At 33.5% G+C, this 26,133-nt stretch overlaps 1 protein-coding gene across 1 annotated transcript in view; it reads left to right on the forward strand.

The window, feature by feature from the left end:
• The window catches only part of SLC27A6 (solute carrier family 27 member 6), a 45,873-nt gene extending 35,796 nt beyond the window's left edge, over positions 1–10,077 (forward strand). Inside the window, 5 exon segments of the mRNA XM_039848353.1 lie at positions 1,890–1,977; positions 6,701–6,772; positions 6,774–6,899; positions 7,955–8,051; positions 9,879–10,077. Coding sequence (XP_039704287.1) covers positions 1,890–1,977; positions 6,701–6,772; positions 6,774–6,899; positions 7,955–8,051; positions 9,879–10,055 — 560 coding nt within the window. The 3' untranslated portion in view covers positions 10,056–10,077.
• The last annotated feature ends 16,056 nt before the right edge of the window (positions 10,078–26,133 follow it).

Here is a 26,133-nt window from a genome sequence, read left to right on the forward strand (position 1 = left end):
AGGTCAAGCCAGGTGACTGACCCAAAGCCCCTCACTACATCATATTATTGGTGTAACTCAGAGATCCCACTCTAAATCATATTGTTTCTATCTGGTTGCCCAAGGCTCTTAGGCAAATAAATACACTCCTATCTGTCATGATTTTGCCGGGGCTTAGAGATTATTTCCCAGAAGCTGAGAGCAAAAGCAAGACCCCTCATTAAATTCTTAGTTAAGGTTAAATTCTTTACCCCACAGGGACTGATATTTCTTATGCCAAAGAAACACTTCACTTTAACTTCAGTTCCATATTCTTTTGTTAAAATCAAGAAAATTTCAATTGATTGCATTTATTAAAATGGTATGGTTTCATTTTTCACAACTTATTTTATTAATCAATTTCCTACCTTTCTTTCTATCAATTTAAACATGTTTCTAATGTTTATCAAATGCATTTTATATATATTTATTAAAAGTTTTCCATTTGCCTGATGCTGTGAACACAGTCAGTAAAAAGAGTTCTGTTCTTATTTGGCCAAAATGATAAATGCAGTTCCGGAACTTCTGGAATTTTTCTTTTTACCAGTCGTTAGGCAAGTGGCCAATATCTTGTTCCCCCAATTACAGACAAAGAACAACAAGATGCAAGTTTGCATTTTAATAAAGAATATTTACATCTAGAATAACAATATATTTTGCTTTGCAACCTCTTCATAGGCCCTCATCTTAAAATAGGATAATACTAATTTCTGCCTCACAGAGTGTTTTGACAATTAAATCAAATACTGCTCTTAAACTTTTAGCAGTGTCTGGCATATAGTACATGCTCAACCAATATTAATTGTTCTCATTTATATTTTAATTCAAATAATGAATTGTAGTTTCAGTTACATGCTGATTTTACTGATTAATAACCAGAAGTGTTTGTGTTTAGTCTTTGATAATAAGTAATACCATCACATCTATCTCATTAATCTTATTCATCTTTTCCTACTTATTTGTTCTACATTAGTTCATTCCACGTCCTCTTCCTCTCTCTATTTGCCCTTCCTTATTATTTTTTCTCACTTCATTTTATTATGTCCATTTGAGTTCAGTTTAATATGATTGCTTATTTAATTCATCAGGAAAACCTCGATTTTCTTATATATAAAATGAAGGAGTTGAATTGAACTAATTTGTAATTCTCTCCCAGGGTCAGATTTTAGTGGATGTATGAATCTGCATGACGTGGTAATATGGACATTTCAGGAGCAAGGCAGCTGGAAATATTTGGGGGCGAGGAGAGATGTCCAATAAGTTTGATTTCCAGTGTGATGAGGATGTTCCAAAAAATTTTCCATTTCACACTACAATAGTGCACAGAAGTACTAGAGTGTTAGTTTAGGAACACTTCTTGTGAAAGGCCTGGGGAAGAGGTCAAAGTAAGTCAAATTGCAAGTACTTTTTAGGCATTTGGTCCCTGTTCAAGGGATTGTCAATTTAAAATAGACAACAAAATCCTTATGTTCATATAGTTTACCTTTTAGTTCTATTAAAATTTTCCATTTCAAGGGAGGTTTTGAATGATTGCAAAAAGGAGAAGGCAAAAAAGTGGTCTTCTTCCCTATAATTAGTAGAGGATGCAATTGCTATCAAGAATTGCTTGCGTTCACTCATTAGGATTAAAATTAGTAATGTTTTGCTAAGGTAATGCACAACATAAAAGAAATGAAAGTAAATGCCAGTACATGAGTGCTATTTACTAATACCTCCAATTTTGATGTTCATATATCTAATTTTGCATCAGTAAAGGTTTCTTGTTTTAATAAATCCACATTCTAATTCTTTATTTCAATTGAGCATAAAATCTACCACCAGTAGATGTCACTGCACAAATGAGTAACTAAACCTCGCTTTATTTTTGCCGTTTCTTCTCACTTTTGACTTGATAAAATATGAATTCCAGAAAGATGAACCCTATAGAAATGAACAGGGCTGGTGTAGTAATGAGAAAAAAAGGTAAGATTCTTGTATCTGAAGATGTCACCTCAGGCAAAGGTTCTGAATTTCTTTTTAATTTACTGCTGAATTTAGAAAAGAAAGAATGGTTATTTCTAATATGTAATGTGACTTATTTGGAATTTCAATGCAGGTAGAATGGTTTAATTATTAAATGTTAGGGGCCCCGGGTGAGTTGCTCAGTTGGTAAAATTATTAAAATTTAAAAGTGATTACTATTAGCCTTATATCTTTCTTAATGCACTACTTCTGGTATGTGACAATTGCATATGTCCAATGTCCAAAAATATAACAATGCACCAAAATATTAAAATAAAAATGGATGACTTAATTTAATATTCTAGGTATAATTGAAAGTCAGGCAGACTTAGATTTAAATCTGGGCTCTTACACTTAGAAACTGTACTGCTTTGGGAAGATCACTCAAAATATCTGAGCCTTGTTTTCTTCATATGAAGACTAGAGGGGATAGTATTTATTTTGTGAGGTCGACAACTAATTTTTTTCTAGGGTAAATGCTGAATTTTATTTTATTTTATGTTTCATTCATTTTTATTATAACAACATTGGTTAACAAAATCCAGTAAATTTCAGGTGTACAATTTAACAATAAGGTATATATATTGCATTGTGTGTTCCCTGCCCATAGTTAGATTTCGTTCTGTCACCACATATTTGACCCCTTTTACCCCATCTACCTACCCCCACCCCTGTCCCCCTACTCTCTGGTAACCACTAGGCTATTGTCCATGTCCATGAGTCTGTTAGTTTCTCCTGTTCATTTGTTGCTTTTACGTTTATATCCCACATATAAGTGATATCATGTGGTTTTCAACTTTTTCTATCTGGCTTATTTCGCTTAGCAAGATTATCTCGAGGTCCATCCAAGTCGCAAATGGCAGTATTTCATCTCTTCTTATGGCTGAATAATATTCCATTGTATATATATTCCACAGCTTCTTTACCCAATTGTCTGTTCTGGACACTTTGGTTGCTTCCATGTCCTGACCACTGTGAATAATGCTGCTATGAACATCAGTGTGCAAATATCTTTTTGGATATGGGTTTTCAAGTCTTTGGGGTAAATACCCAGCAGAGGGATTGCTGGATTATATGATAGATCAATTCTTAGTTTTTTGAGAAACCTCCATACTGTTTTCCATAGTGGCTGTACCCATTTGCAGTCCCACCAGCAGCGTGTGAGAGTTCCCTTACCCCACAACCTCTCCAACACTTGTTATTCCTTGTCTTGTTGATAATAGCCATTCCTACAGATGTGAGGTAGTATCTCATTGTGGTTTTGATTTGCATTTCCCCAATGGCTAGCGGTGTTAAGCATCCTTTCACGGTTTGTTGGCCATTTGTATGTCTTCTTGGGAGAAGTCTCTGTTCAGGTCCTCGGCCCATTTTTTAATTGGACTGTTTGTCTTTTGTTGTTATTGAGTTGTATGAGTTCTTTGTATATTTTGGATATTAGGCCCTTATTGGAGGTATTGCTGGCAAATATCTTTCTTCTCCCATTCGGATGGTTGTCTCTTTACCTTGTTGACGGTTTCTTTTGCTGTGCAGAAGCTTTTTAGTTTGATGTAGTCCCATTCATTTATTTTTGCTTTTACTTCCCTTGCCTTTGAGGTCAAATTCATAAAATCCTCTTTAAGTCCAAGGTCCATGAGTTTAGTTCCCATGTTTTCTTCTATGCAATTTATTGTTTCAGGTCTTATATACAGGTCCTTAATCTATTTTGAGTTAATTTCGGTGTGTGGTGATAGACAACAGTCTAGTTTCATTCTTTTGCAGGTGGCTTTCCAGTTTTCCCAGAATTGTTTATTGAAAAGGCTTTCCTTTTTCTACTGTATGTTTTTGGCTTTTTGTCAAAAATTATTTGTCCATATAAACATAGGTTTACTTCTAGACGCTTGATTTTGTTCCACTGGTCTGTGTGTCTGTTTTTCTGCCAATATCATGTCATTTTGATTATTGTCACTTTGTAGTATAATCTGAAGTAGGGCAGAGTGATGCCTCCAGCCTCGTTCTTTTTTCTCAGGATAGCTTGGGCGATTGGAGGTCTTTTGTGCTTCCATACAAATGTGATGACTTTTTGTTCTATTTCTTTAAAAAGCGCCAATGGGATTTTGAAAGAAATTGCATTAAACCTGTATAATACTTTAGATAATATGGTCATTTTAACTGTGTTGATTCTTCCAATCCAAGAACACAGAATGTCATTCCATTTCTTTGTATCTTCTTCAATTTCTTTTAATAGAGTCTTATAGTTTTCATCATATAGATCCTTCTCATGTTTCATTAAATTTATTCCTAGGTATTTTATTCTTTTCGTTGCAATTGCAAAAGGAATTATTTTTTCCACTTCTTTTTCTGACAATTCATTATTAGAGCATAGGAACATTATGGCTTTTTGAACTATTGTTTACAATTAAATGAGATGATATATGCAAAGCCCTATAGAGAGCTTAGCATGTGGTTTATTACCCACTTCCTCTTCTCCCTTTCATTCTCCCTCCTCCACCAAGATAGACTTTCTTATAATTTTTGGTTAGAAGTTTTAATGAAAGCAAGTACCCCAATTAACTTCCTGCTGCATGTAATTAATCTAGAAAATTAAATGTAGAAGTGTGCATTTAGAGTTGTTTAGAGACCCAGTCTGAATAAATCAAGCCAAAATTACTTTTTACTGCCTCAAAATATATTTAAACTACATTTCAGAAATGGTTTCCTTTAAATCCTCACTTCAAATGTAGAGATAAAGATTGTACACCTGTTTTTTGTTTTGTTTTGTTTTTTACTGGCAGCCGAAAGATTGGAAAAAATATAAACCTTATCTATTAAAAAACATTTCTCAGTCCTCTGAATTTCAAGCCTAAGGGCATTTATCAAACATCTTTCTCTAATTCAACTCTATAGATAATATCTAAGAAAAAAGCCATTTCTAAAGAGATTGCAAAAAACCTTATCTAACACACTTTGCTAGTCGTCTTTTATTACAACTATAATAATACCTGAAATTGGAACTTGATTCCTAGAACTGCTTATGCAACCTCAGAGTTTCCTATAAAGCAGATTGTCCCCAAATATTGTTATGGGTTACTAAATATTTTATTTTTCCATTAAAGCATGTGTCTTGCATAAATTATGCCTATAAAGGATAGATAAGAATGCACTACGATCTTTTTAAGCATTTGCAGTAATTGATTTTGCAGGGAAGAAATTGTCACCTGTGTCCTGAAGAAGAAAAATAAAATAAATTTTAAGGGAAAGATGAAGCTTGGAAAATTCTGAAATATAGGGAATGTAGACTGATGGAATATGTGATGGAGGAGAAGCTTTGGAGTCAGATAGACCTGGTTAAAAAACTTCAACCCAACATATGGTAGCTGTATGATTTGGGGTGAATTACTTTTTATTCCTCAGTTTCTTCACCTATAAATGAAGATAATATGAAGGCCTGTCTTACAGGTTTGTGATGAGAATCAGATGGGATACATATGTAAAGCACTCAGAATAGTGACTGGTACCCAAAAAGTGCTCAATAAGTGTAAAAATGGCAATGATTATTATGATGATGATGGTAATGATGGTGTTGGTGATGATGATGATGAGGGGTCTCTGCTGTAACAGAGCAGGCTCATTTAGGCCAGTAGCAAGTGTGCCCCTGGAAATCAGAATGTGCAGAAGGATGGGGAGCCATGGGAGTTAGAGTGTGTTAAATGACATAAATTGCTTTTCAGCTTGATGGAATTCAACCCCATCTAACTTATCACAAGGATGTTGCCTCCCTTCACAGGAGCCAAAGAAAGTCAACAAATGACCTTGAAATCCTCCAAAATCTTACAAGGCAGTGATTGCTGCTCCCTGTCTTCTACCTTTATCTTAGAAGTTTTTCATCTTGCAGATTGTTAGGCAAAATCTTGATTCATTTGAATAAATTAGATTGAAAAATTACTTCAGATAATGTGTCTAACTATAATTAAAACTGATAAATTTTATGTCTCATCTCTTGTCCGCCAAGGATTTCTAGACTAACACCCAGAGGACTAAAACATTTTCCTAAACTTCTAATAACAAATTAATTAGATCAGAGATAATATTGTACAAAAACTTTGTTGCAAAATCATTGAGACTTGAATTTGAGTTCTAGGTCTATTGCTTTCTATTTATTGGACTTTAATAACCTACTTTACTCTTTTGGGCCCTGGTTCCTTGCCGGTGAAATAGGGATTATAATTATCAACTTCAAATGGTTTCTGTGAAGAATAAACAAAATGGCAGTTGCAAAGGGCTCATGGGGCTTGCTACATGGGAAACACCTAATAAATATTCCTACTATCATAACTTTATTAAGATTATCATTATGGTTATTTATACAATTGTCATTATTATCAGTGATAAAATCTACATAATCTAAAAGAGAGGTAGCCATTAATCTACCTACTCAGGATGTGAAATAAATTTAATATACTTTTTTTTACATTTGATTTCTTTTTTGTTAGTTTATCCAAAGTAATTTGTGTTGTGGCAATCTGTGAAAGGATATGTTAATTTTTCTCTAAGCGCCTAGAGCAAATTATGTCAGATATGATAACAAGAAGTTCTGAGGAAAGTAAGATAGGCCACACTGGCTGTGTTAGATATAATTCAAGTACATGCATGGTGTGTATAATAATCGTTTTAATCAGACCATTGAAGAATGCCTTTCCCTCACAGGAGAACCTGGACTCTTCATTTCTCAAGTAAGAGCAAAGAATCCCTTCTTTGATTATGCTGGGAATAAGAAGAACACAAAAGAAACTGCTTTGTGATGTTTTTAAGAAGAGAGATGTTTATTTTAACACAGGAGATTTAATGGTCCAAGATCAGGAGGACTTCTTTTATCTTGGGAACGGTATTGGAGACACTTTCAGGTATGTAGTATCATCAGTTGCACCGACTGTTCCACGATTGTGAACCATGCTCCGAGCAAAGCTCTGCGGAAGCATCGTTGGTCCTGAACTCTTTACCTTCGGGGCAGACTGAGCCTTATTGTCCCCATCATGTCCCTCCTTTTAAAAATCCATTGCCCATTTGTTTCTAGAATGAAACATAAGTTAAGTTTTGATGTCAGTTTTTACAATTATTTTAATGAATCCATTTGGTCCAAATTAGTGAGCTCCGTTTGGGGTTTTTTGTTTGTTTGTTTTTGTTTTTTTTGTTTTTTTTTTGAATATCAGACAGATGGGAAGTCTAGATGGGAGGGTTAAAACAGAAAACCAATTTGGTCAAATATGGCCTAATTCTTGACCTAATTATAAAAACAATGAAGTGACAAATTTTCTTTCTATTATTTTCTTTTTTAATTACTTAAAATTATTTTAGGCCTATGAAATTATTTTACTTTACTAATCAATAACCATAGAATATTGAAGGACAGACAATAGACATTCAAAAAATGCTTGAATGAATAAATGAATTACACTTCCTACTTCCTCACCTTCTTGTGCTATGTTAGGGGCTCACTTTATGTAAAATTATATTGATTAAAATAAAATATGCATTAATACACACTAAAAGAGCCAAAAGGATTAAGCCCTAGAAATTAAAGCGGGTCAGTGCAGTAAAAAACAGCTATAGCTTTCATTTCAGTTTTTTCTATCTCTATCATTAGCGATAACTAATGTTTGTACTTAATTATTATATTTTAAAATGAAGTTATCATTTTATTTTTGTGACATAATGAAAAAACAGTGACAGTAAGCAATTTATACCAATGAGACATAAAGTAATTTTAACTAAAAAACAGATAATGATTTTGTTGACTTATCAGCAAAGTGCTTCTTTAGAAAATGACTTTCATTTTGAAAACTGTCATTGTTTTTGGTTACTATGTGCTTGCACAGAGACAATGCAAGGCGCAAAAACTAAAACTGGGTACCTAGTTCTCTAAATATAGGTGCACTGACTGGAAATTGTTTTTATTGAGATGGAATGTTACAACCACAGAGGTTGCTAATGTTATTGGAATGTTGGATTTCATATAAGAATCAAGCATCTGTGGCGTGGCTGTGCCAGGTATGACTGTATTTTGGGTTTTGGAAGGATTCTCAAAAAGAATGTGCCAACTTTTCTTTCACAATGCTCTTACTAATTCAACATTTCGGTTTTTATCTATTATATATATATAATTATATATATAATATTAGTTTTATATATTATATATATAATAATCATATATATTAATTATTTTAGTCTTATCTTGGCAAAAAATGCCCTAGACCAAGCTAACAAACTTCATGGTCGCATCAGGGGAAGGGTACCCACTGAATTTTAATGTATGTGTGTGTCTTTAAGCAAAGCTTGAAAACTCTGGTCAGTAACTTACTGCTCTACCACAGCTACAGCTTCTCAATAGTCTATTATTTTTGTCTTTGTGACAAGAGTTTATACATGCCACTAGACAGAAAAGTGTTCTAGTTTAAACATTTAATAACACTGTCTTGTATTAAGTTGAATCTTTATATTATTTTTAAATGTGTTTGGCCTCACTTATCATTATGAATATGCATATGAAGATTGTCTCATGATGGTGAAAAAGGCAAACAAAAGTGACCAACTTGAAATCACAGGATTTCCCTTCGCTCTTTTTTCACAAGTGATAATATTTGCCAACTAATGTTTGAAGGTGCAAGGGACATGGTGAGAGTGTGGATAGGGGAGCAGAGAAAAGAAGTGTTTACTCTAATAGCCAGCCACTGAGTGCTGGAAAAATGCTACAGGAAATTCTGATCCCCCGGAAAGAGTAATCGAGGTAGCATGGTATACAATAAGCCATCTTACAGAAATATCATCTCAACAATGCAAAAAGTGTAATTCATTTATTCATTCAAGCATTTTTTGAATGTCTATTGTCTGTCCTTTAAATCCCTTAAAGCAGAGATTCTGAAACTTTCTAGATTCATGGCATTTTTAGCGTCTCAGTAATTGTTTCATGACATTCTTGGACCAAAACAAACACCTGAACATTTGTTTATTCAGTAGTTAAGTCAAAACAAACTAATAAGTATTAAGGTCTAACAAATTAGTTGTCATTTGAAAAAATAATATATATAATAAATTGAAAAAAAAGACTTTGATTTCATTTTCAAATAACCACAAGTAGTAAAGAGATGTAAGATGGGCATTGCACAACTCATCAAACCTTTGAACTGGGTTGGACTGAACAGGGCCAGCCTAATTCCATGTTACACATTGATTTTTGGCTGTATTTGCTTTTTATGACAGCACCATTGAAAACTCTGTTTCCCAAAGATATGGCATCATTGAAAAGAATGTATCACAAACTAATATTGAAACTCAACTACCTTGAGCAAGTAGTTTACTAGTGGTGACCAATAGATATTACTGGAATTACCTTGAAATTTTAAATATCCCATAGAGATCCTGGAAATTCACTGAGATATACCATAAGGCACCTCAGTGCATAGTTTGGGAACTCAAGTTTTAGATCATTCTTTACTTTCTCTGGTTCTTATAGTATTTTGCCTTATGAAATAGATAGCTGTCTTTCATATCTTTTATCATCTTGGTGTCTAATAGTATTCTCTGTACATAATATTGTATTGACATTGAATTGAAGAGATAAGCCTATGTGTTTTAGACATATTTGTAAACAGTTGTAATCAGTTATTGCCTGTGTTCATAAAGTTCATAAGTAAATCAAGCTAAAGACTTAAATGTTCTAGAGGGCATTTTTTATTCCTAATGTTAAATTATTAGTAGTAAATAGAGATTGCCATTGGATATGAAAATGTTATAACTCAATCTTACAGTCTATATGTTTAAATATGTTACTTATATGTTTTTTATAATATTAAATGATTCCACTAAGCCTGGTAATTGCTTTAAAGGAAAAGATGGAAGTGACAGAGACATTCAAACAAAAGAATTTGCAGTTGGTGGAAGAAGGATTTAGTCCACTGAAAATAGCTGATCCACTTTACTTCATGGATAACTTGAAAAAATTTTATGTGCCATTGACCAAAGAACTTTATGATCAAATAATGTTAGGTGAGATCAAACTTTAAGATATTTTATATATGAGATCATCATAGGCTTTCTTAAAAGAGGTAAGAGAGTATATGGTTCTTTAATATGAAATGGGGGAAAGGAACTAATATTAATTAAGCATGTTTGTTAGTTAGTTTCTTCTATATACAACACATTTTTTTTAATTAAGAACTTTAATTTGTTTTAATTGATATCAAACTTTAGTTGAGCATTGTTTTTACCTTGTTAGAGATTCAATAGATAACTAAATATTTTCCTTAATCACAAAATTTTTATAAATAATAAATAAGTAATAGTTTACTTACTAAAACTGTACTTTTTAGCATTGAAAGTTTCTAGTTTTGAATAAATTGTTAAATATTACTCAAATATTTGATTTTTATATTATTGTCCTGTAATTCAATAAAATCATCTTTATTAATATATTTTGAGGTTTTCTTCTGATATATGTAATAGTAAATTTCCAATGAAAGGAAACTGTCTCAATGCACTCCTGTCTCCCTTATCTTAAACTCACATTAAAATGATAGAAGAAATATAAAAATATGAAACAACAAAGCCAGAAAATTGGTAAACCCAAAGTATTTAGAAATTTTTTGAAGATACATAAATGGGATCAAATCCATGACAAAATTCAATCGAGCAATAGAAACCACTAATAATACAGGGAAAGAATAGACAAGATTATAACTCTAGTTTTATTTGTGAATAGTTAACTGGGGAATGTATTACAAAGAGAGCATAATAAACACAATTTTACTTATGTCAGTCTGGAAGCACCAAGCTCATGTTTACTTCAAGCTGGAGCCACGTGAATGACTTTTTTAACAGCTATCTTCCATAGGAGGGGGTTATTTATTATTTATTCATTGACAAGTATGTATCACACATCTGAGAAGTATATGCAAAGACACTAGTATAGGAATGAATTTGGCATGTTGGGTGAACAGAAAGGAGGCTATTACTCCAAAGTAGCAGAAGCATAATAAATGCAGAGAAAACTCTGAATAGAAGAAGATGAACCTGTAGGCAAAATATTTGTATATTATTTCAAATGGAATAAGAATCAATGGAAATCATGACAGAAACACTATTAAAAAGATTATACCAACTATTATGTAGAAATTAGATTTGGAAATGAAGCAAAAGTGAAAATGAGAAGCCAATTAGAACTACTTGTTTTGGTGAGTTTTATGTGTCCATTTGGATAGGCTATGGTGTGCAGTTGTTTGGGTGAACATTATTCTAGATGTTGCTGTGAATGTATTTCATGGATGTGATTAAATTTACAATCAGTTGACATTGAGAGATTACTCACCATAATGTGGGTGGGCCTCATCCAATCAGGTGAAGGCCTTAAGAGCAAAACAGGTTCCCTAGAGAAAGAATGCCACCTCAAGACCATAATGCAGAAATCCTGCCTAAGTTTCCAGGCTGCCAGCTTGCCCTAGAGATTTTTTTTTTACACTTTAACACTAAGACATATATATATTTACACTGTGTGTTCACCTCCCATAGCTAGATTTCTTTCGGTTTTTTTCTTTTTTTACTTTTTTTTTAATTAAGTTTATTGGGGTAACATTGATTAATACAATTATATAATTGTCAGGTGTACGTTATAATTTGACATCTATATATTCTATTGTGTGATTACCACCCAAAGTCCAGTTTCCTTTAGCTACCATATATTTGATCCCCTTTATCCACTTCATTCTCCCTCTCTCCCCTATATTAGACCCCCTTTACCCCGCCTACCTCTCCCCTCCTCCCCTACCCTCTGGTAACCACTAGTCTATTGTCCATGTCCATGAGTCTCTGTTTGTTTGTCCTGCTCATTTGTTGCTTTTAGGTTTATATTCCACATATACATGATATCATGTGATTTTCAACTTTTTCTGTCTGGCTTATTTCTTTTAGCATGATTATCTTGAAGTCCGTCCATGTTGTCACAAATGGCAATATTTCATCTCTCCTATGGCTGAGTAATATTCCATTGTATATATGTACCACAGCTTCTTTAGCCATTTATCTATCATAGGGCACTTCGGTTGCTTCCATGTCCTGGCCACTGTGAATAATGCTGCTATGAACATCAGTGTGCAAATATCTTTTTAGATATGAGTTTTCAAGTCTTTGGGGTAAATATCAGTAGAGGAATTGCCAGATCATATAGTAGACCAATTCCTAGTTTTTTTGAGGAAACGTCTATAGTAGCTGTACCAATTTGCAGTCCCACCAGCAGTGTATGAGGGCTCCTTTTTCTCTGCATCCTCTCCAACATTTGTTATTACTTTTCCTGTTGATTATAGCTATTCTAACAGGTTGCCCTAAAGATTTTTGACTTGTCAGCCCTTACAGTCATCTGAGCCAAATTACTTTAACTCTGGATAGATAGATATAGATGATAGATAGATAGATAGATAGATAGATAGATAGATAGATAATAAATAATAAATATAGATAATGGATATACATAGATTTTATATATATATATATATATATATATATATATATATATATATATATATATATTCACACACACACATATAAACACACATGCATATAGTTATAGCCAGGTAGAGTTGGAAACAAGAGTGATTAGCGAAGTAGGAGGTAAGTGAATGCTATAGTGTCACAGACCTATCAAGGGAATAGTCAAGAGTATAGAATGATACTGGTTGCTCTAGAAAGATAAAGCTAGAAAGAAAAGTGTTACGTATGTTTATCAAAATTGCTGTCATTAAAGACATAAGCCAAAAGTAATTTTTGACTGTGGGGGAGGCAGCAAAACAGATTCAGAGAGGTTGAAGAGCGAATAGTAGATGAGGAAGTGGAGATAATTCTTTTATGAAATTTTGCATTAAGCAAGGACAGAGAAATAAAGACTTTTGAGGGATATGTAGTCAAGAGAGAATTTAAATATTTATATTTTGTTTTAACTAGACCATCCTAATTTAAATAAAACAATACGTCAATAAAATAAGACGAAAATACACATTGATAAGTCTTGGTTCCATAGTAACTTCATCTCCCACCCTTGATAAACACTTTTTATTTTATTCATTTCTTGTGAAAACTTTCAGTGTTTCTTTATAAAGATATAGTGAATATGAATACATAGTCTTATTTCTGTGTCCACTTAAAGCATATAAAATACTATTCTGTACCTGAAGTTTTCCATTTAATAATGTACATGGGAGACCTTCCCAAATTAGTATACAGAGAGCTTTTCCATTTTTGTAGTAGTTTTTCATGCATATATCACATTTTATTTAAGCAGACCCCGATTAATGCACTCTTGGATGGTTTTCCGTATTGTGCTACAACAGACAATGCACAAATTAGTGAACTTGTATATATTTCTTCTTGTGAACATCTAGGTGCATCTGTTGAATAAATTCCCATAAATGAGATTGCTGGATCATGTTTTTATACTATAGGTAGATATTGCTAAACGGGATTAAGTAGGGTTACATAATTTTACATTTTCATCAGCAACAAGAGGGCCTGTTTTTTTATTCTCTTACCAACTGTTGTGAAACTTTTAAATTTTGCCAATCTGATAAGTGAAAAATAGACGTTAAGTATACTTTCAGTGTGTATTTCTCTAGTTGGACATTTTTATATACTTGAAGAATTATGTTCTCTGAATTATTTGTGCTCATTACCTTTGTCCATTTTTTTTTTTTACCATCTTACTTATCTTTTCTGAGAACTTTATTTAAGAAATTATCCCTTGTCTGTGTTGTGAGTTGCAGCTATTCCCCTAAGTTTTCATTTGTCATTTGATTTTTGGTGTTTTTTTCCAAGCAGAATTTTTTCTTCTGTTCTCTCTTCTCTTTTCTTTGTCCCCACTCCCTCTCCCCCTGCTCCTTCTTTTTCTCCTTGTCTTCTCTTCTTTTCTCCTTTTCTTCTTCTCTCCTTCTCTCTCCCCGTCCCTCTCTCCATCTCCTTTCATTGTCTCTTCACTCTTTCTTCCTTCCTTTCTTGCTTTTCTTTCCTTTCCTTCCTTATTCTTCCTTCCCTCCCTTTCTTCTTCCCTCCCTCCCTTACATCCTTTTATGTAGTCAAATATTTTGTATGTAGTCAAATATTTTGTAGTCAAATATTTTGATATTTCCTTTTTGATCTTTCCTTTTGGGTTTAACTCCTTTCGAGTTAAGCTGGAAAGGCTTTAGCTTCCCCAATATTAGAAAGAAATTGGTTTATATTTTCTTTCAGTGTTTTTATGGGTTGTTTTTTTCTTTATATTTAAATATTTCATGTATCTAGAGGTTATCCTCATATATAGTGTGTGGTATTAATTTAACATTCATTTAAAATTTTTTCTTTGTCCTATTGATGTCACTTTTGTTGTAAATTCCTGTCTTTGTTTTAACCTTTTGATCATTTCCTATTGGTCTATCTGTCTGTTCATTAACCAGTAACACACTGCTTTAATTGCTGAGGGTTTACGGGATGTTTTAATATCTAGTATGATCTAGTATGACTCATTACCCCTTATGGCTCCTCCTTTTTCAAAGTTATCTTAGATATTTTTGCTTGTTTATTTTCCCACACAAACTTTAAAATCACCTTGTCTAGTACTAGGAAAGTATTTTTAAATGTGGAAAATAACAGCATATTTATATGCTGAGGAAAATAGTAGAGAGAGTTAAAAAGAGAAAGGGGAATAATCAAGAACAATTCTTAAGAGGGGAAGAGAACATGAGTTCCAGAACATATAAATGAGAATGACTTTAGATAGTCAGAGGGACATTCATTCTACGGCAAGAAAAATGAAGATAATTGGCATATACACTTATAGTGTTTGAATGCTATGAAAATGAAGGTGTCCTCATCTGATGACTTGTATATTCTCAAATAAACATGAGGAGAGCCATCAGCTAAATGTAGTCAGGTGGATGAGGACTGGAAGATTGGAAAAGCATGGAAAGTATGATATAGTAGAGAAAGACTCAAAAACCAATCGGAGAGTGATAGTGACTGATGACATGAATTGGAGAGAGAAGAAAGGTATAAGCCTCTTTGAAGTTTTCAGTGGTGGAGGTGGAGGTATCAAGATATAAGGATGTTAAAGCTGGACCAGGAAGCATAATAGTCCAGAAGAGACCATGAGATACAAGGAGCACAACCTCTTGACCACAGTATTTGGGGTATATGAGAATTTACAACCTTCACTTTAGTGGACCATAGAAAAAATGGTTCCCTTCAGGAGAGCCTGGTTTTTAATAGGCAAATATTAGAAGGGTGGGTTTGATAAAACTTTGAAGGTTTATAGGGGATTTCGTACGCATGTATCCGGGTTTCAAGAGGTCCCAGAGGAAAGTCTGGGCAGCAGGGACAGTTAATAAATGAGAATTTAAAAAACAGGATATAATACATAGCCACAGTTTAGAACCCTGGGAGAGTTGTTAAAAACAAGTTCCCAGGGCTTACATCCAGAGTTTCTGATTCACTAGAGCTGGGTAGCACCTGAGAATCTGCATATTAAAAGCTGCATAAATGATTGTTATGCACTCTGGTCTTAAAAACCTTTGTTTCTTGTTGGAGGCTGGGGACTAAGGTAATAAAGACTTCCTGCGGTCATGGGGAGGAGCGGCCAACTTCACAAGGTCGAGTGTGTTACTGAGAAACCCATTTACAGTTTCAACCCTTTCACCTCACTGTTGAAATGTAACAGAGTACACAGATGGTAATCATACAGCTATGCTCCTATTTCCAGAAGGATTTGAGTCAAAATGTGTACATAGATTAAATGTCAGATTAAATCATGAAACCAAAATTCTGAATAAGGAAAAAACAATTACAGAGCTTGCAGTCCTAGATTTAGGAAAGGGAATAGGTTATTCATTCACTACCTTTTTCACTGTGACTCTTCTTTGTGCTATTTCTTGAATGTACTATTATCTCTCAGTGGACATCCAAGTCAAAAAATGCCATTTTCTGTTTTATAAATTGTCAATGACATAATGGAAAATTAAAGCAAATTCTCCATATACTAAGAGCTGCAGTTTTGAGACCATATATTATATTTTCATGCAAACAAGCTAAAAATATCGAAGATAATACCTGAAAGCTTATGCCAAAAGGGCAATAATATAATGAACAAATTTCTGTCAGACTGAATACAAACAAAAAGGCGATTCATTTTGATGTTGCCAAGAAAACCAATATGAACTAATTGGCTTATATCAAAGATAACAATCAAACCTACTTTTGTAAATCCTGCATTAGTCAAATGTTTTAGTGATTGATAAAAAAGCCAAACTATTAAACTTGGGGGAAAAAAGTACATGAATAGTCCATTGTTTTTGATCTACATCAAAATACCTTCATACCCTATTTAAATCCCAAAAGAAGACATTATTTGAAGCTATTATGATCTAAATGTGAAAACACGAAAATACATTTAGGTCAAATAGAGTTTTGTAATAAAATGAATCATTGTCTAGCAAAAACACAAGTAGTACTTTAGTAACAATATAAGATTTTGATTTAAGAAAAAGAGAGAAAGAAAATTCTCAAACTATTTAGTGGCATCTGAGGTTTATGATTGAAAGTCTTCAATAAGAAGGAGAGAGGATGATGAAGATAAGTTCTCTGTATTTATTTATTTATTTTTTTTTTACTTTTCCTGAGGTAAAATTTTGCAAGTACCATAAGACCAGAGAGAACAGGCTGAAAAAATGTGAATTCTTTTCTTCTCCAGCACATTTCATTCCTCATGGTATTTTAAAAATCTAAAATTTAACATATCAAAAAAATTACAGTAAATAAAATTACACATACATTAAAAAACTGGCTAATTACCTAGCACTTTTTTTCCTTCTCATCTGAGTAGTTAAGTTTCTATTCCAGACTGAATTTGACTCTCTAATCCTATTCTTTCTCAAGTGGAGCCATTTTCACCCCACAACTCATCTAATTTAAAGAATTCCATATAACTTAAGGGCTTCCCCTCCTATATTCACTCTCATATCTGCCCTTTCTCTTGTCCTTGTGAGTTTGAGACCAAGACTCTGCATTCTACCCCAGGAACCACCCTTTCACTCCTCTCCCTTCCCTCCTCACTACCCTCTCAACTAGCTAGGACAAGAGACATCCATTACCTCAAAGTTGGCCTGTTACAGCAGAACACAGAACAAAGAAGTCAATACTTCATTCCTGAGCTTCACAAGTGTAAGCTGTGAAGTCAGTCATGGTTTCTTCTTCCAATTATGTTTTCCAAACTGGAGGGGTGGGGAGGGGAGGGCAGGTAGAAAAGGGTTAGATATTGGTGTGATTCCCAGGGAATGGGCTCTGTGCCCTGGCTGATGTCTGAGACCAAATACCAAGAAAGAGAAGAACAGTAGAAATCTTGATTGAAGTACTGGCGTGTGTTGGGGGGTGGAGGGGGGAGCTCTAAACCCCTGGAAAGCATCATGATCTCAAGAACCCCTCTCTCCAACGTAGTGTGGTGTGCATAGGAATTGCCTGTTGCATGTCTAGATAGAGTCTGAGATAGACTGAGAGAATTCTTCTTGTGCCAAGTGTTTCTCCAGGCCTTTTAGAGGGGCACTGTAGTACTGAAAGAACTGAAACAAAAAGCTTCGAGGATGGGGAGGAGGAAGACTCAGCTGCCACTGATGTGCCCCTGGTCCAATCTGCTGGCCAGATGGGCTGAGGGGATGATGAAGAAGTCAGCAGATGCCAGCATGAAGTGGTCAAAGTGGCCAAGGACTGCTATCATTTCCTGCGCACCTGAGTTTATTGCCTGATAACTTCCACCAGTCACCACTCATGTTTTCCCATCTTCTTCAATGTTTACTTTGCTGAAGGAGAGGAATGAATTCCTTCTTTCTCATAAAATTGTTAAAACAAATAGCATCTGCCTACTTATGTATCAATTTAGGATTTTACTAATATGCTTGTATCTGAAATTTAATAATGAAACAGGGATTCAAGTCTTAGAAAATGGCAAGACAATTTAGAGTATTATTTACATAAGTATTTGTGTAAAAAATTTTATAATACTCCTATTGCAGTTTAAAATTGCAATATATTAAAGATTTTGTTAAAAATATTAATAGAATGTAAATTCTGTAAAAGATTATAGTTCATTGTGAGAAATGTTCAGGAGGAACATAAACAAAATTAAAAGAAAAGGATAAACAATTTTCAAATGTTACAGATGGTGTGTTTGAACATTTTGAAAAGCAGCTGGTTTAGAATCTTAATATGCATGACCTAGACGATAAATAATTTTAAATGAATTTTTTGCTAATAAATCCATGTGATTAGATACGGTAATTCAGAAATAAACTGTGTACAAATATTTTATTGAGTTTAAAGGTTAGGCCTTTTCCTATAACTGTAATGTCTTTTTTTATCCCAGTTATATGAACCTAAAATTTTTTTAAATAAGGATATCGTAACAGTACAGACTGGGATATCTTCATTGTCTAGCTTAGTACTTGGAACACAGAGGCTTTAAAAACAATCTTTTTTGAATGAATTAATTAATATTATCTCCTTTTCTAAATATTATACTGCTATTAATTTAGCTTAAAATTGCATTATCTTAAAAACTCATATTGAACATGGAGTCAACTAAAAAACCATAACACTTTATTTTTGGCAATGTTTCTGTGAAATCACATCTTTCCCATTGCTTTTAAGGCAAACTAATTTGTTCTTTTTCTATCTTTTTTCCGTTGGTCTCAAAATATAGGATCATTTGACCATGTTTCCATAGCGTCTAAATTTTACATTAGAGGACTGGAAGCAATATTATCATTTTGTGGGTATAAATATCTAATTTTAGAAGTTTTTTTTTTTTTACAATTTATAGAGTGGCTATTAGAGTCCTACCAAATGTTAGAAGCAAATTTAAAATGCTTAACTGACATCCACAATTATTAATTTTATTTGACTGATGTTGAGAGTAATGATAATCGACCAAGAGCACACGTGTCATAAAGATGACAATTATTTTTTTAAATTTATTTTTATTATGGTGACATTGGTTAATGAAATCCAGTAAGTTTCAGGTGTACAATTCAACAGTAAGATATATATATATATATGTATATATGTATATACATATATACATACATACATATACACATACATATGTGTGTGTGTGTGTGTGTGTATTGCATTGTGTGTTCACTGCCCATAGTTAGATTTCTTTCTGTCACCAGATATTTGACCCCTTTCACTCCACCTACCTTCCCCCTGCCACTTCCCTCCCACCCTCTGGTAACCACTAGTCTATTGTCCATGTAGAGATGATAATTAAATGGATGTTGTAGTATACAGAATAATGCCTCTCACACAAGTAAAATGTTTGTGTCCTATATCTCAGAACCTGTGAATGTTACCTTCCATACAAGAGGAATTTTACTGATATAGTTAAGGATACAGAGATGAGAAGACTCTCCTAGATTATCCAGATGGGCCCAGTGTAATTGCAGGAGTCCTTACAATGGGAAAGAGGAAGCAAGAGACCCAGAAGGAAAGCTGGATTCATGAAAATGAAAGCAGAGAGATATGAAGAAGTTAGGTTGCTGGCTTTGAGGATGGAGGCAGGTGCCATAGGTCAAAGGAAGCAAGTGACCTCTAGAAGCTGGAAAAGGCAAGAAAACAGATCCTCTCCTGAGACTCCAGAAGGAATACAGCTCTGCCAACATTCTTGATTTTAGGATTTCTGACCTCCAGAGCTGTAAGAGTAAATGTTTGTTGTTTGAAGTCACAAAGTTTGTGGTAATGTGTCACATCAGCTAAAACTAATGTAAATGCCAAGCTCTAGGACTGAAGAAGATTGAAGTAAAGACAGAAAATATGTCAGGTCAATAGGAGCCTACCTCATCCAGATTCTGAAGTCCTCTTGGAAGTAGCCCGTCATACCATAGGATCGTGAAACTACTCTTTCATCAGGAAGGGATCAACCTGAAGCACTTGAGGTTCCTGTTTCAAGAAATTCTGCATTTGGAGAATATTTCTCAGAAGATCTCTAACTGCTCCCCTGACAGATTGTATGCATTTATCTGGGAAAAGGGTCCACAGTTTTCTCAATTTATCAAAGTAGTGCAAGACCTGAAAATTTTAAGAACCACTAAATCTGAATATTGGTTTATTCTTTGTGTAATTTTAGTAAGTAATCTGTAAAATTGCCAATTATCATTAAAATTGCAATCATATGAGGATGTGAAAGAAATGACACTTCAGTGACTACAGATGAGTTCTTTCTGGCCTGCTCAGGGGTCTAAGTGGAGCACGCTTCACAAATGGGGGATGCTCTCATTTACACTTATTTGTCTGGTGCCTATTGGCATTGTGCTGGTAACCAGTAAACTTTCGGATTTGTTATCAGGCCCCTTAGTAGCCATGTAATTTAATATGCTCTCACTTAATTTGCACCAATGAGAACCCCCTAGGGGTCAGAAAGTCTCTTGAAGCACATTATTAATCAAGAGTGATCTGGAATTTTAGTGCAGGCCTGGATCTTTAATGATTCTAGGAAGCAGTATGATGGGGGAAGAATGAATCAGAGCTTGGCAAGTACCACACAAGGAAGAGGGTATTTTGAATAGTTACCTATAGCTAGGCAGTGTTTCTCAGGTGTGGTTCTGGACCAGCAGAGTCAGCAGCACCTGGGAACATGTTAGGAATGGAATTCTCTGGCTCCATTCCAGACTTACAGAAACAAACTCTGGAGGCAGGGCCCAGCAATGTGTCTTAACAAGATTTAACACCTCCAGGCGTTTCTAATGCCAAAGTTTGAGGATCATTAAACTAAAGTATAAAATCCCTTATCTGATTATAAAGCATTTTGCATTGATATCGTATTCAAGAAACAATATTCAAATTATAAATTAGTTTTCCAGGGTGAGGAGAGAGAGAGGGAGAGAAAAGAATGAAGGCAAAGCAAATTAACAGGAAAACAAGAAATCGATTCGAATTTTTTTCTTCTTTCTCTTTTCTCTCCTTTAAAAAAAAAATGCTAACGATCCTTTTCTGATCACTTGCAGCTACAAATAACTACTTCTTTCTAGGGCACTGGCTCTTCTCCTAGGAACCACTAGGAGACTGTGAAAAAGTTTCCAGGGGTTTATGAGCCTCTTAGGCATTTTTCCTGTGATTAGATTTTTATCATGGAGTCAATAGTTCAACATTAGCTAATTTCCTGTAGTCTGAACAGCTAAATTTATAATTTCAAGCATATCGAGGTCAAATTAGATTAAAGCAAAATGCATAGGCTGTGAGTGGCTTAGGGCAAACACCAATGGACACAGCAATCTGATTTAAAAATTTCTTAGCTCTCCTAATTTGGCATATTCGATCAACTCTGGCATGACCTTCCTTAGTTTTAATGTTTAATCAGGTGTGCCTAAATCTAGGATCACCACATGACAAATGCTAAACAAGAAAGGATGCTATGACAGCAGGTATAAACCAGGAAAACAAGGATTTCTATTTAAATCTCAAAGGCTTATATAAATAGGAGCAGATTGCCAGGTACAATGAATCGTAGTGAATGGTTCAAAGACCATTTTCTCAGCTCCTGTTTTGTATCATATTTTTAGGCATGTCCTCTTCTTTGACTTCTGCCATCTCAGATATTCACCTTATCCTGACCACTGACATTTCCTTTGGTTGAAGGACTAGGTGTCTTTGAAATCTAAAGGTAGCCTTAGTGATGAGACTGTAGCCCTTGTGAAACTAATCAATAAATCTTGCATAGTTCAGAGTCTGATCATAAATCATCTACACTGCTACCCTTCTACAAACATATTCACATCTATATCTTCATTAAGCAAATTTGCCTACCCTCAGATGTTAAAAATGTCCTTGTTTTATGGCCAAACGTATACCACTACTTTCTATCCAGACTTCTCTTTCTCACTTGATATTCTCTCCATTAATTACGCACTTTTTCTCCTGTATTTATCCTACCAGTCCCCTGAGTCTTTCTCAGTCACTAATTTTACTCCTGCAGAGGAAAACAAAACAAAACAAACAAACAAACAAAAAACAACCTTTCCTAAACCTAGCGTCACTTCATAGCTACCATCCTAATTCACGATAGCCAAGATCTAAATGTCTATTGTGCCCTTGTTATTTCCACTTCCTTACTTCCTTTGCATTTTATTCAGTCTTATTTTTGATGCCATAATAATGTCAAAATTGCTCTCTAAAAGTCCTTAATGATTAACATATTGTTAAATCCAATGGCTTTTTAGTATTTTCTGTTTAGATTTACAGGCTTTATTTGACATCTTTGAGAACTTATTTTTTTTTTGAAACCCTCAAATCTCTTGATTTAGGATATTACTTCCTATGAGTTCTCTTCTATTTCATTTCAATGTCTTTTCTCACTCTTTTTTTTCAACTCATTTCTTAAATATTGATGCACCTCAGGGTTTCAACATACTGTATTTCTTCTGATCATAGTAAACTGCACCATTATCCATTCATTCAATTACTCAAGTCAGAAACTTTTATCTGATTAGAGGCAGAAATTACTCTTTAGCTTTTAACACGATAAGATCTTATTGAATATCTCCCTGCACTGATTGCCCTTCCCCAATGCCCTTCTCTACTTGGCTAATTTATACTCATTATTCAATAGTCATCAGAGACTTTGTCTTTACCAGGAAATTTTCTCTACTCCATAAACAGTTTCTGAACAAAACTGCATCAAGCAATGTTTGAAGTATTAAAATAAAGTTACTGAGTCTATCTCTTGCCAACTGACTGTACATTTCTCATTCACACTAAGAAAAGCAACTAAAGCCTTTAAGTTGTTTAAGACTAACTCCCATTTAAATTCTGGTAGCTGTCTCTTAGAACTTGTTAATTGGTTGTACCATCTGGTCTTGTTTTCATTATTAAGAATAACTAAACATAAAGTTATGAAACCGTGATGGGAGAAATATTCACAGGAGCCCCCAATTCAACATAATTTACATACTAGAACTGTCAACTATTATGGTTCCAGAGAACCATAATAGATCCTAGGAAAAACTGAGAAGCAGTGAAATTTGCTTTCTGTACAGATCTACCTTTATTTTTGTTCTTCCTTTTAGCTTCATGGTATTTCTATCTTGTTGTGTCTCCCAGGTTATGGATACTTGGAGTCTACTTGCTCCATATCCCTAATATTATATCTATTATTACTATGTTTTTCCTCAGAATTAGCTAAGCTAAAAGAAATTGATATTAAACATACTTGTATAAAACTTATGCCCACTTGAATATTGATGGAATTGGGTATTGGTGCAATGCATACAATAAATCCATTAAGCCTTTGACTTGTAAATAATAAATATAATATTAATGATTGAATTTAGAGATTCTCTGACTTTTAATGTGATTTTTATGCTATATTTAGTAAACCCTTATTTTTAATAAGTTTAAGAAATGAAAAAAACATGTTAACTAGATTAGGTGAAATGACAGCCCTTATGCATGTAAAAAATAATAAGAAGAAGGAATTATCTTTGCTGGTAGTGGCAAACTAGGTAATTAAGGTCACTCTTCCCACTCACTGAGAACAACTAGAAAATCTAAGTAAAGTATGTTATAAGAAGCTCATTGAAGTAATCAGGATCCTAACAAGGTAATAAAAAATTACTGGATGAGAAGACAGAAATTCAGAGAATTGAGTCTTGACAGAAATGCAAAAAAAAGTAGCTTCCCTTTGGGGCTGCTTTGGCTCAGGAGTCTTTAGTCAACCCAGAAGTATGGCAGGGAAGCCAATCAACACTATTAAAGAAGTTGGGGGAGGTGGGGACAAAAGTTGCGCCTTAGAAACCCATAATGCTTTAGGGTTCAGAAGATTGCTTTCTAATAGTTAGGATAAACTGAGAATGATCAGCTCTTGCAGAGATGGCAGAACAACTTTAAGGCATCTGAAAGGTTCTAAATAATTCTGATCCTAGCATTTCACACATTTACATTTACTGTAACCAGTATCGATACTATTTGAGTTAAAATCTATAATCTTGCTACTTGCTTTCTATATATTCTGCCTATTTCTTGTTCCTTTTTCTACTTGTGTGACTTCTTTAACCATCTTCCCACTTATCTGCCTCTAACTTAAATTTTATCTTGACTGGAGTTTGAGTTTCTTGAATCTCTGGATTGAAGTCTTTCATCAGTTTAGGGAAATTTTGTTATCTCTTCAAATATTCCTTCTGCGCCATTTTTTCCCATTCTGTGACTTTGGTTAAATGTATGTTAGACATTCTAGAAAATACAACTTACTTAAACTGATACAGAAGGAAAAAGTAAATCTAAATGTTCTTTTATTAAGTAAAATCAATTCATAATTAAAGATCTGTTATCTAGCTAAAAAATAATTAAGATATTATTAGAGCACCACAAAGACAGAAAATTAGAACAAGGAAGAGATTAGGGAAGCCAGAAATATACTTGTATAAGTACCTTTGATTTATGAAAAAGTAGCTATGGAGAGGGGTGAGGAAATGAGATTGATTTCAAAATATATTGTGAAAATTGGATATCCACGTGGGAAAATAATGAACTTGTTTCAACACCATGCCATAAACAAAAATCAATTACAAATTGATTGCAAATATAAAGTGAAAGTAAAAACAATAAATGTTTTAGAAAATGAGAGAGTGTGAATTTAGTATATGAAAAAATTTTGAAGAACCAAAACACTATGGAGAAAATGGACATCTCTAATTAAATTAAAATTAAGGCTTGTGTTTCTCTAAAAGATAGAATGAAAGATGAAAATTCAAACCACAGACTATTAGAATGAAAGATGAAAATTCAAACCACAGAAAATTCAAACCACAGAAAACATTTGTGCATATGTTTGTGTACACACACACACACAGCACTCACTTTTCATTGAAAAGAATATATAACATTAAGTAAATGTCTAGAATAGCAAAAATCTATAACCCTAATAAGTAAAATAAACTGCTTTTTTTTGCATTTCACTCTCTATGTGCTTTAATATTTTTATATCATAATATGGTATACATGCAACTTTGGATTATTTTATTTTAACATAAATATGTTTTGATTTTCTATATTCTCTATTTTTAAAGTCTTCATAAATATAAATAAGATATTATGCATAATAAAAGTTAGAGCTAATGTACATTACTATTTTAAAGAGAAGGAACTTCTAGTGCAAAAACATATGGCAAAATGAATGACAAATAGGATGTACTTAATAAATTAGTTTTTCCACTTTATGTGTTTTATGATTTCCATTAAAACAAATCAAGTTTAAGAAAAGCTTTCAGATTTAAAAGTTTGTGATAACCGTTAGCAAAATTAAAATTTCTGAGTTAAGCCTTAATGTTTATATTAAATTTACTCCATCTTATTTAGAAAGTAGAAGAGTAAGTCCATAATCATAAAATAATGTAAATATTAAAATTGTATGATTACAAATTATGAACAACTATTTTTAACTGCAAGATGAAAATTTTATTTAATTAAAATTCGAAAAGAGCATGAACATAAAACCCATACCATTTGAGCTGTAACTTGATTCTTGTTTGAAATTCATCATGGAATAATACTGTAATTAATAAAACTACTCAAGTCTCTAAGGTATTTGGTATTATGTGAGATTAAGGTCAGGAGAACTAGATTTCTATTACATATTCTGTCACTTATGAGTTTTGTGACCTTGGATACACTTAACTTCATTGTGTCTAAGTATCCTTTATTACGTAGAGATACTTATATGTCAAAGGTTACGCCTTTTATTTATATTGTATTTTATGTGATTGTTTATATGATTTATGTATGCGTACATGTACAGGAATGTATAAATATATGAAGGGTAAGACATTCTTCTACTCAAAGTTATTTTTTCACATTTTGTATTTATTGCTTTACCACCCATATAAACGTTATCTCAGCAGTAATAGTCTACACAGAAGTGTTTTCAGTACACAAGGGGTAATTTGATTTTAGTAATAAATAGTCACTGATAACCAGCTAGTTATCAGACACTGTTAGGTGCTACTTTCTGAATGCAAGAATGTATGAACAATTATATTTTTTCTAATTTTTAATAACTTTTCATAATTGCAATCTAGATGAGTGTCAACATTC

Source organism: Pteropus medius, unplaced genomic scaffold (genome assembly GCF_902729225.1).
Source record: "Pteropus medius unplaced genomic scaffold, Ma_sr-lr_union100, whole genome shotgun sequence".
In the NCBI taxonomy this organism is placed as follows: domain Eukaryota; kingdom Metazoa; phylum Chordata; class Mammalia; order Chiroptera; family Pteropodidae; genus Pteropus; species Pteropus medius.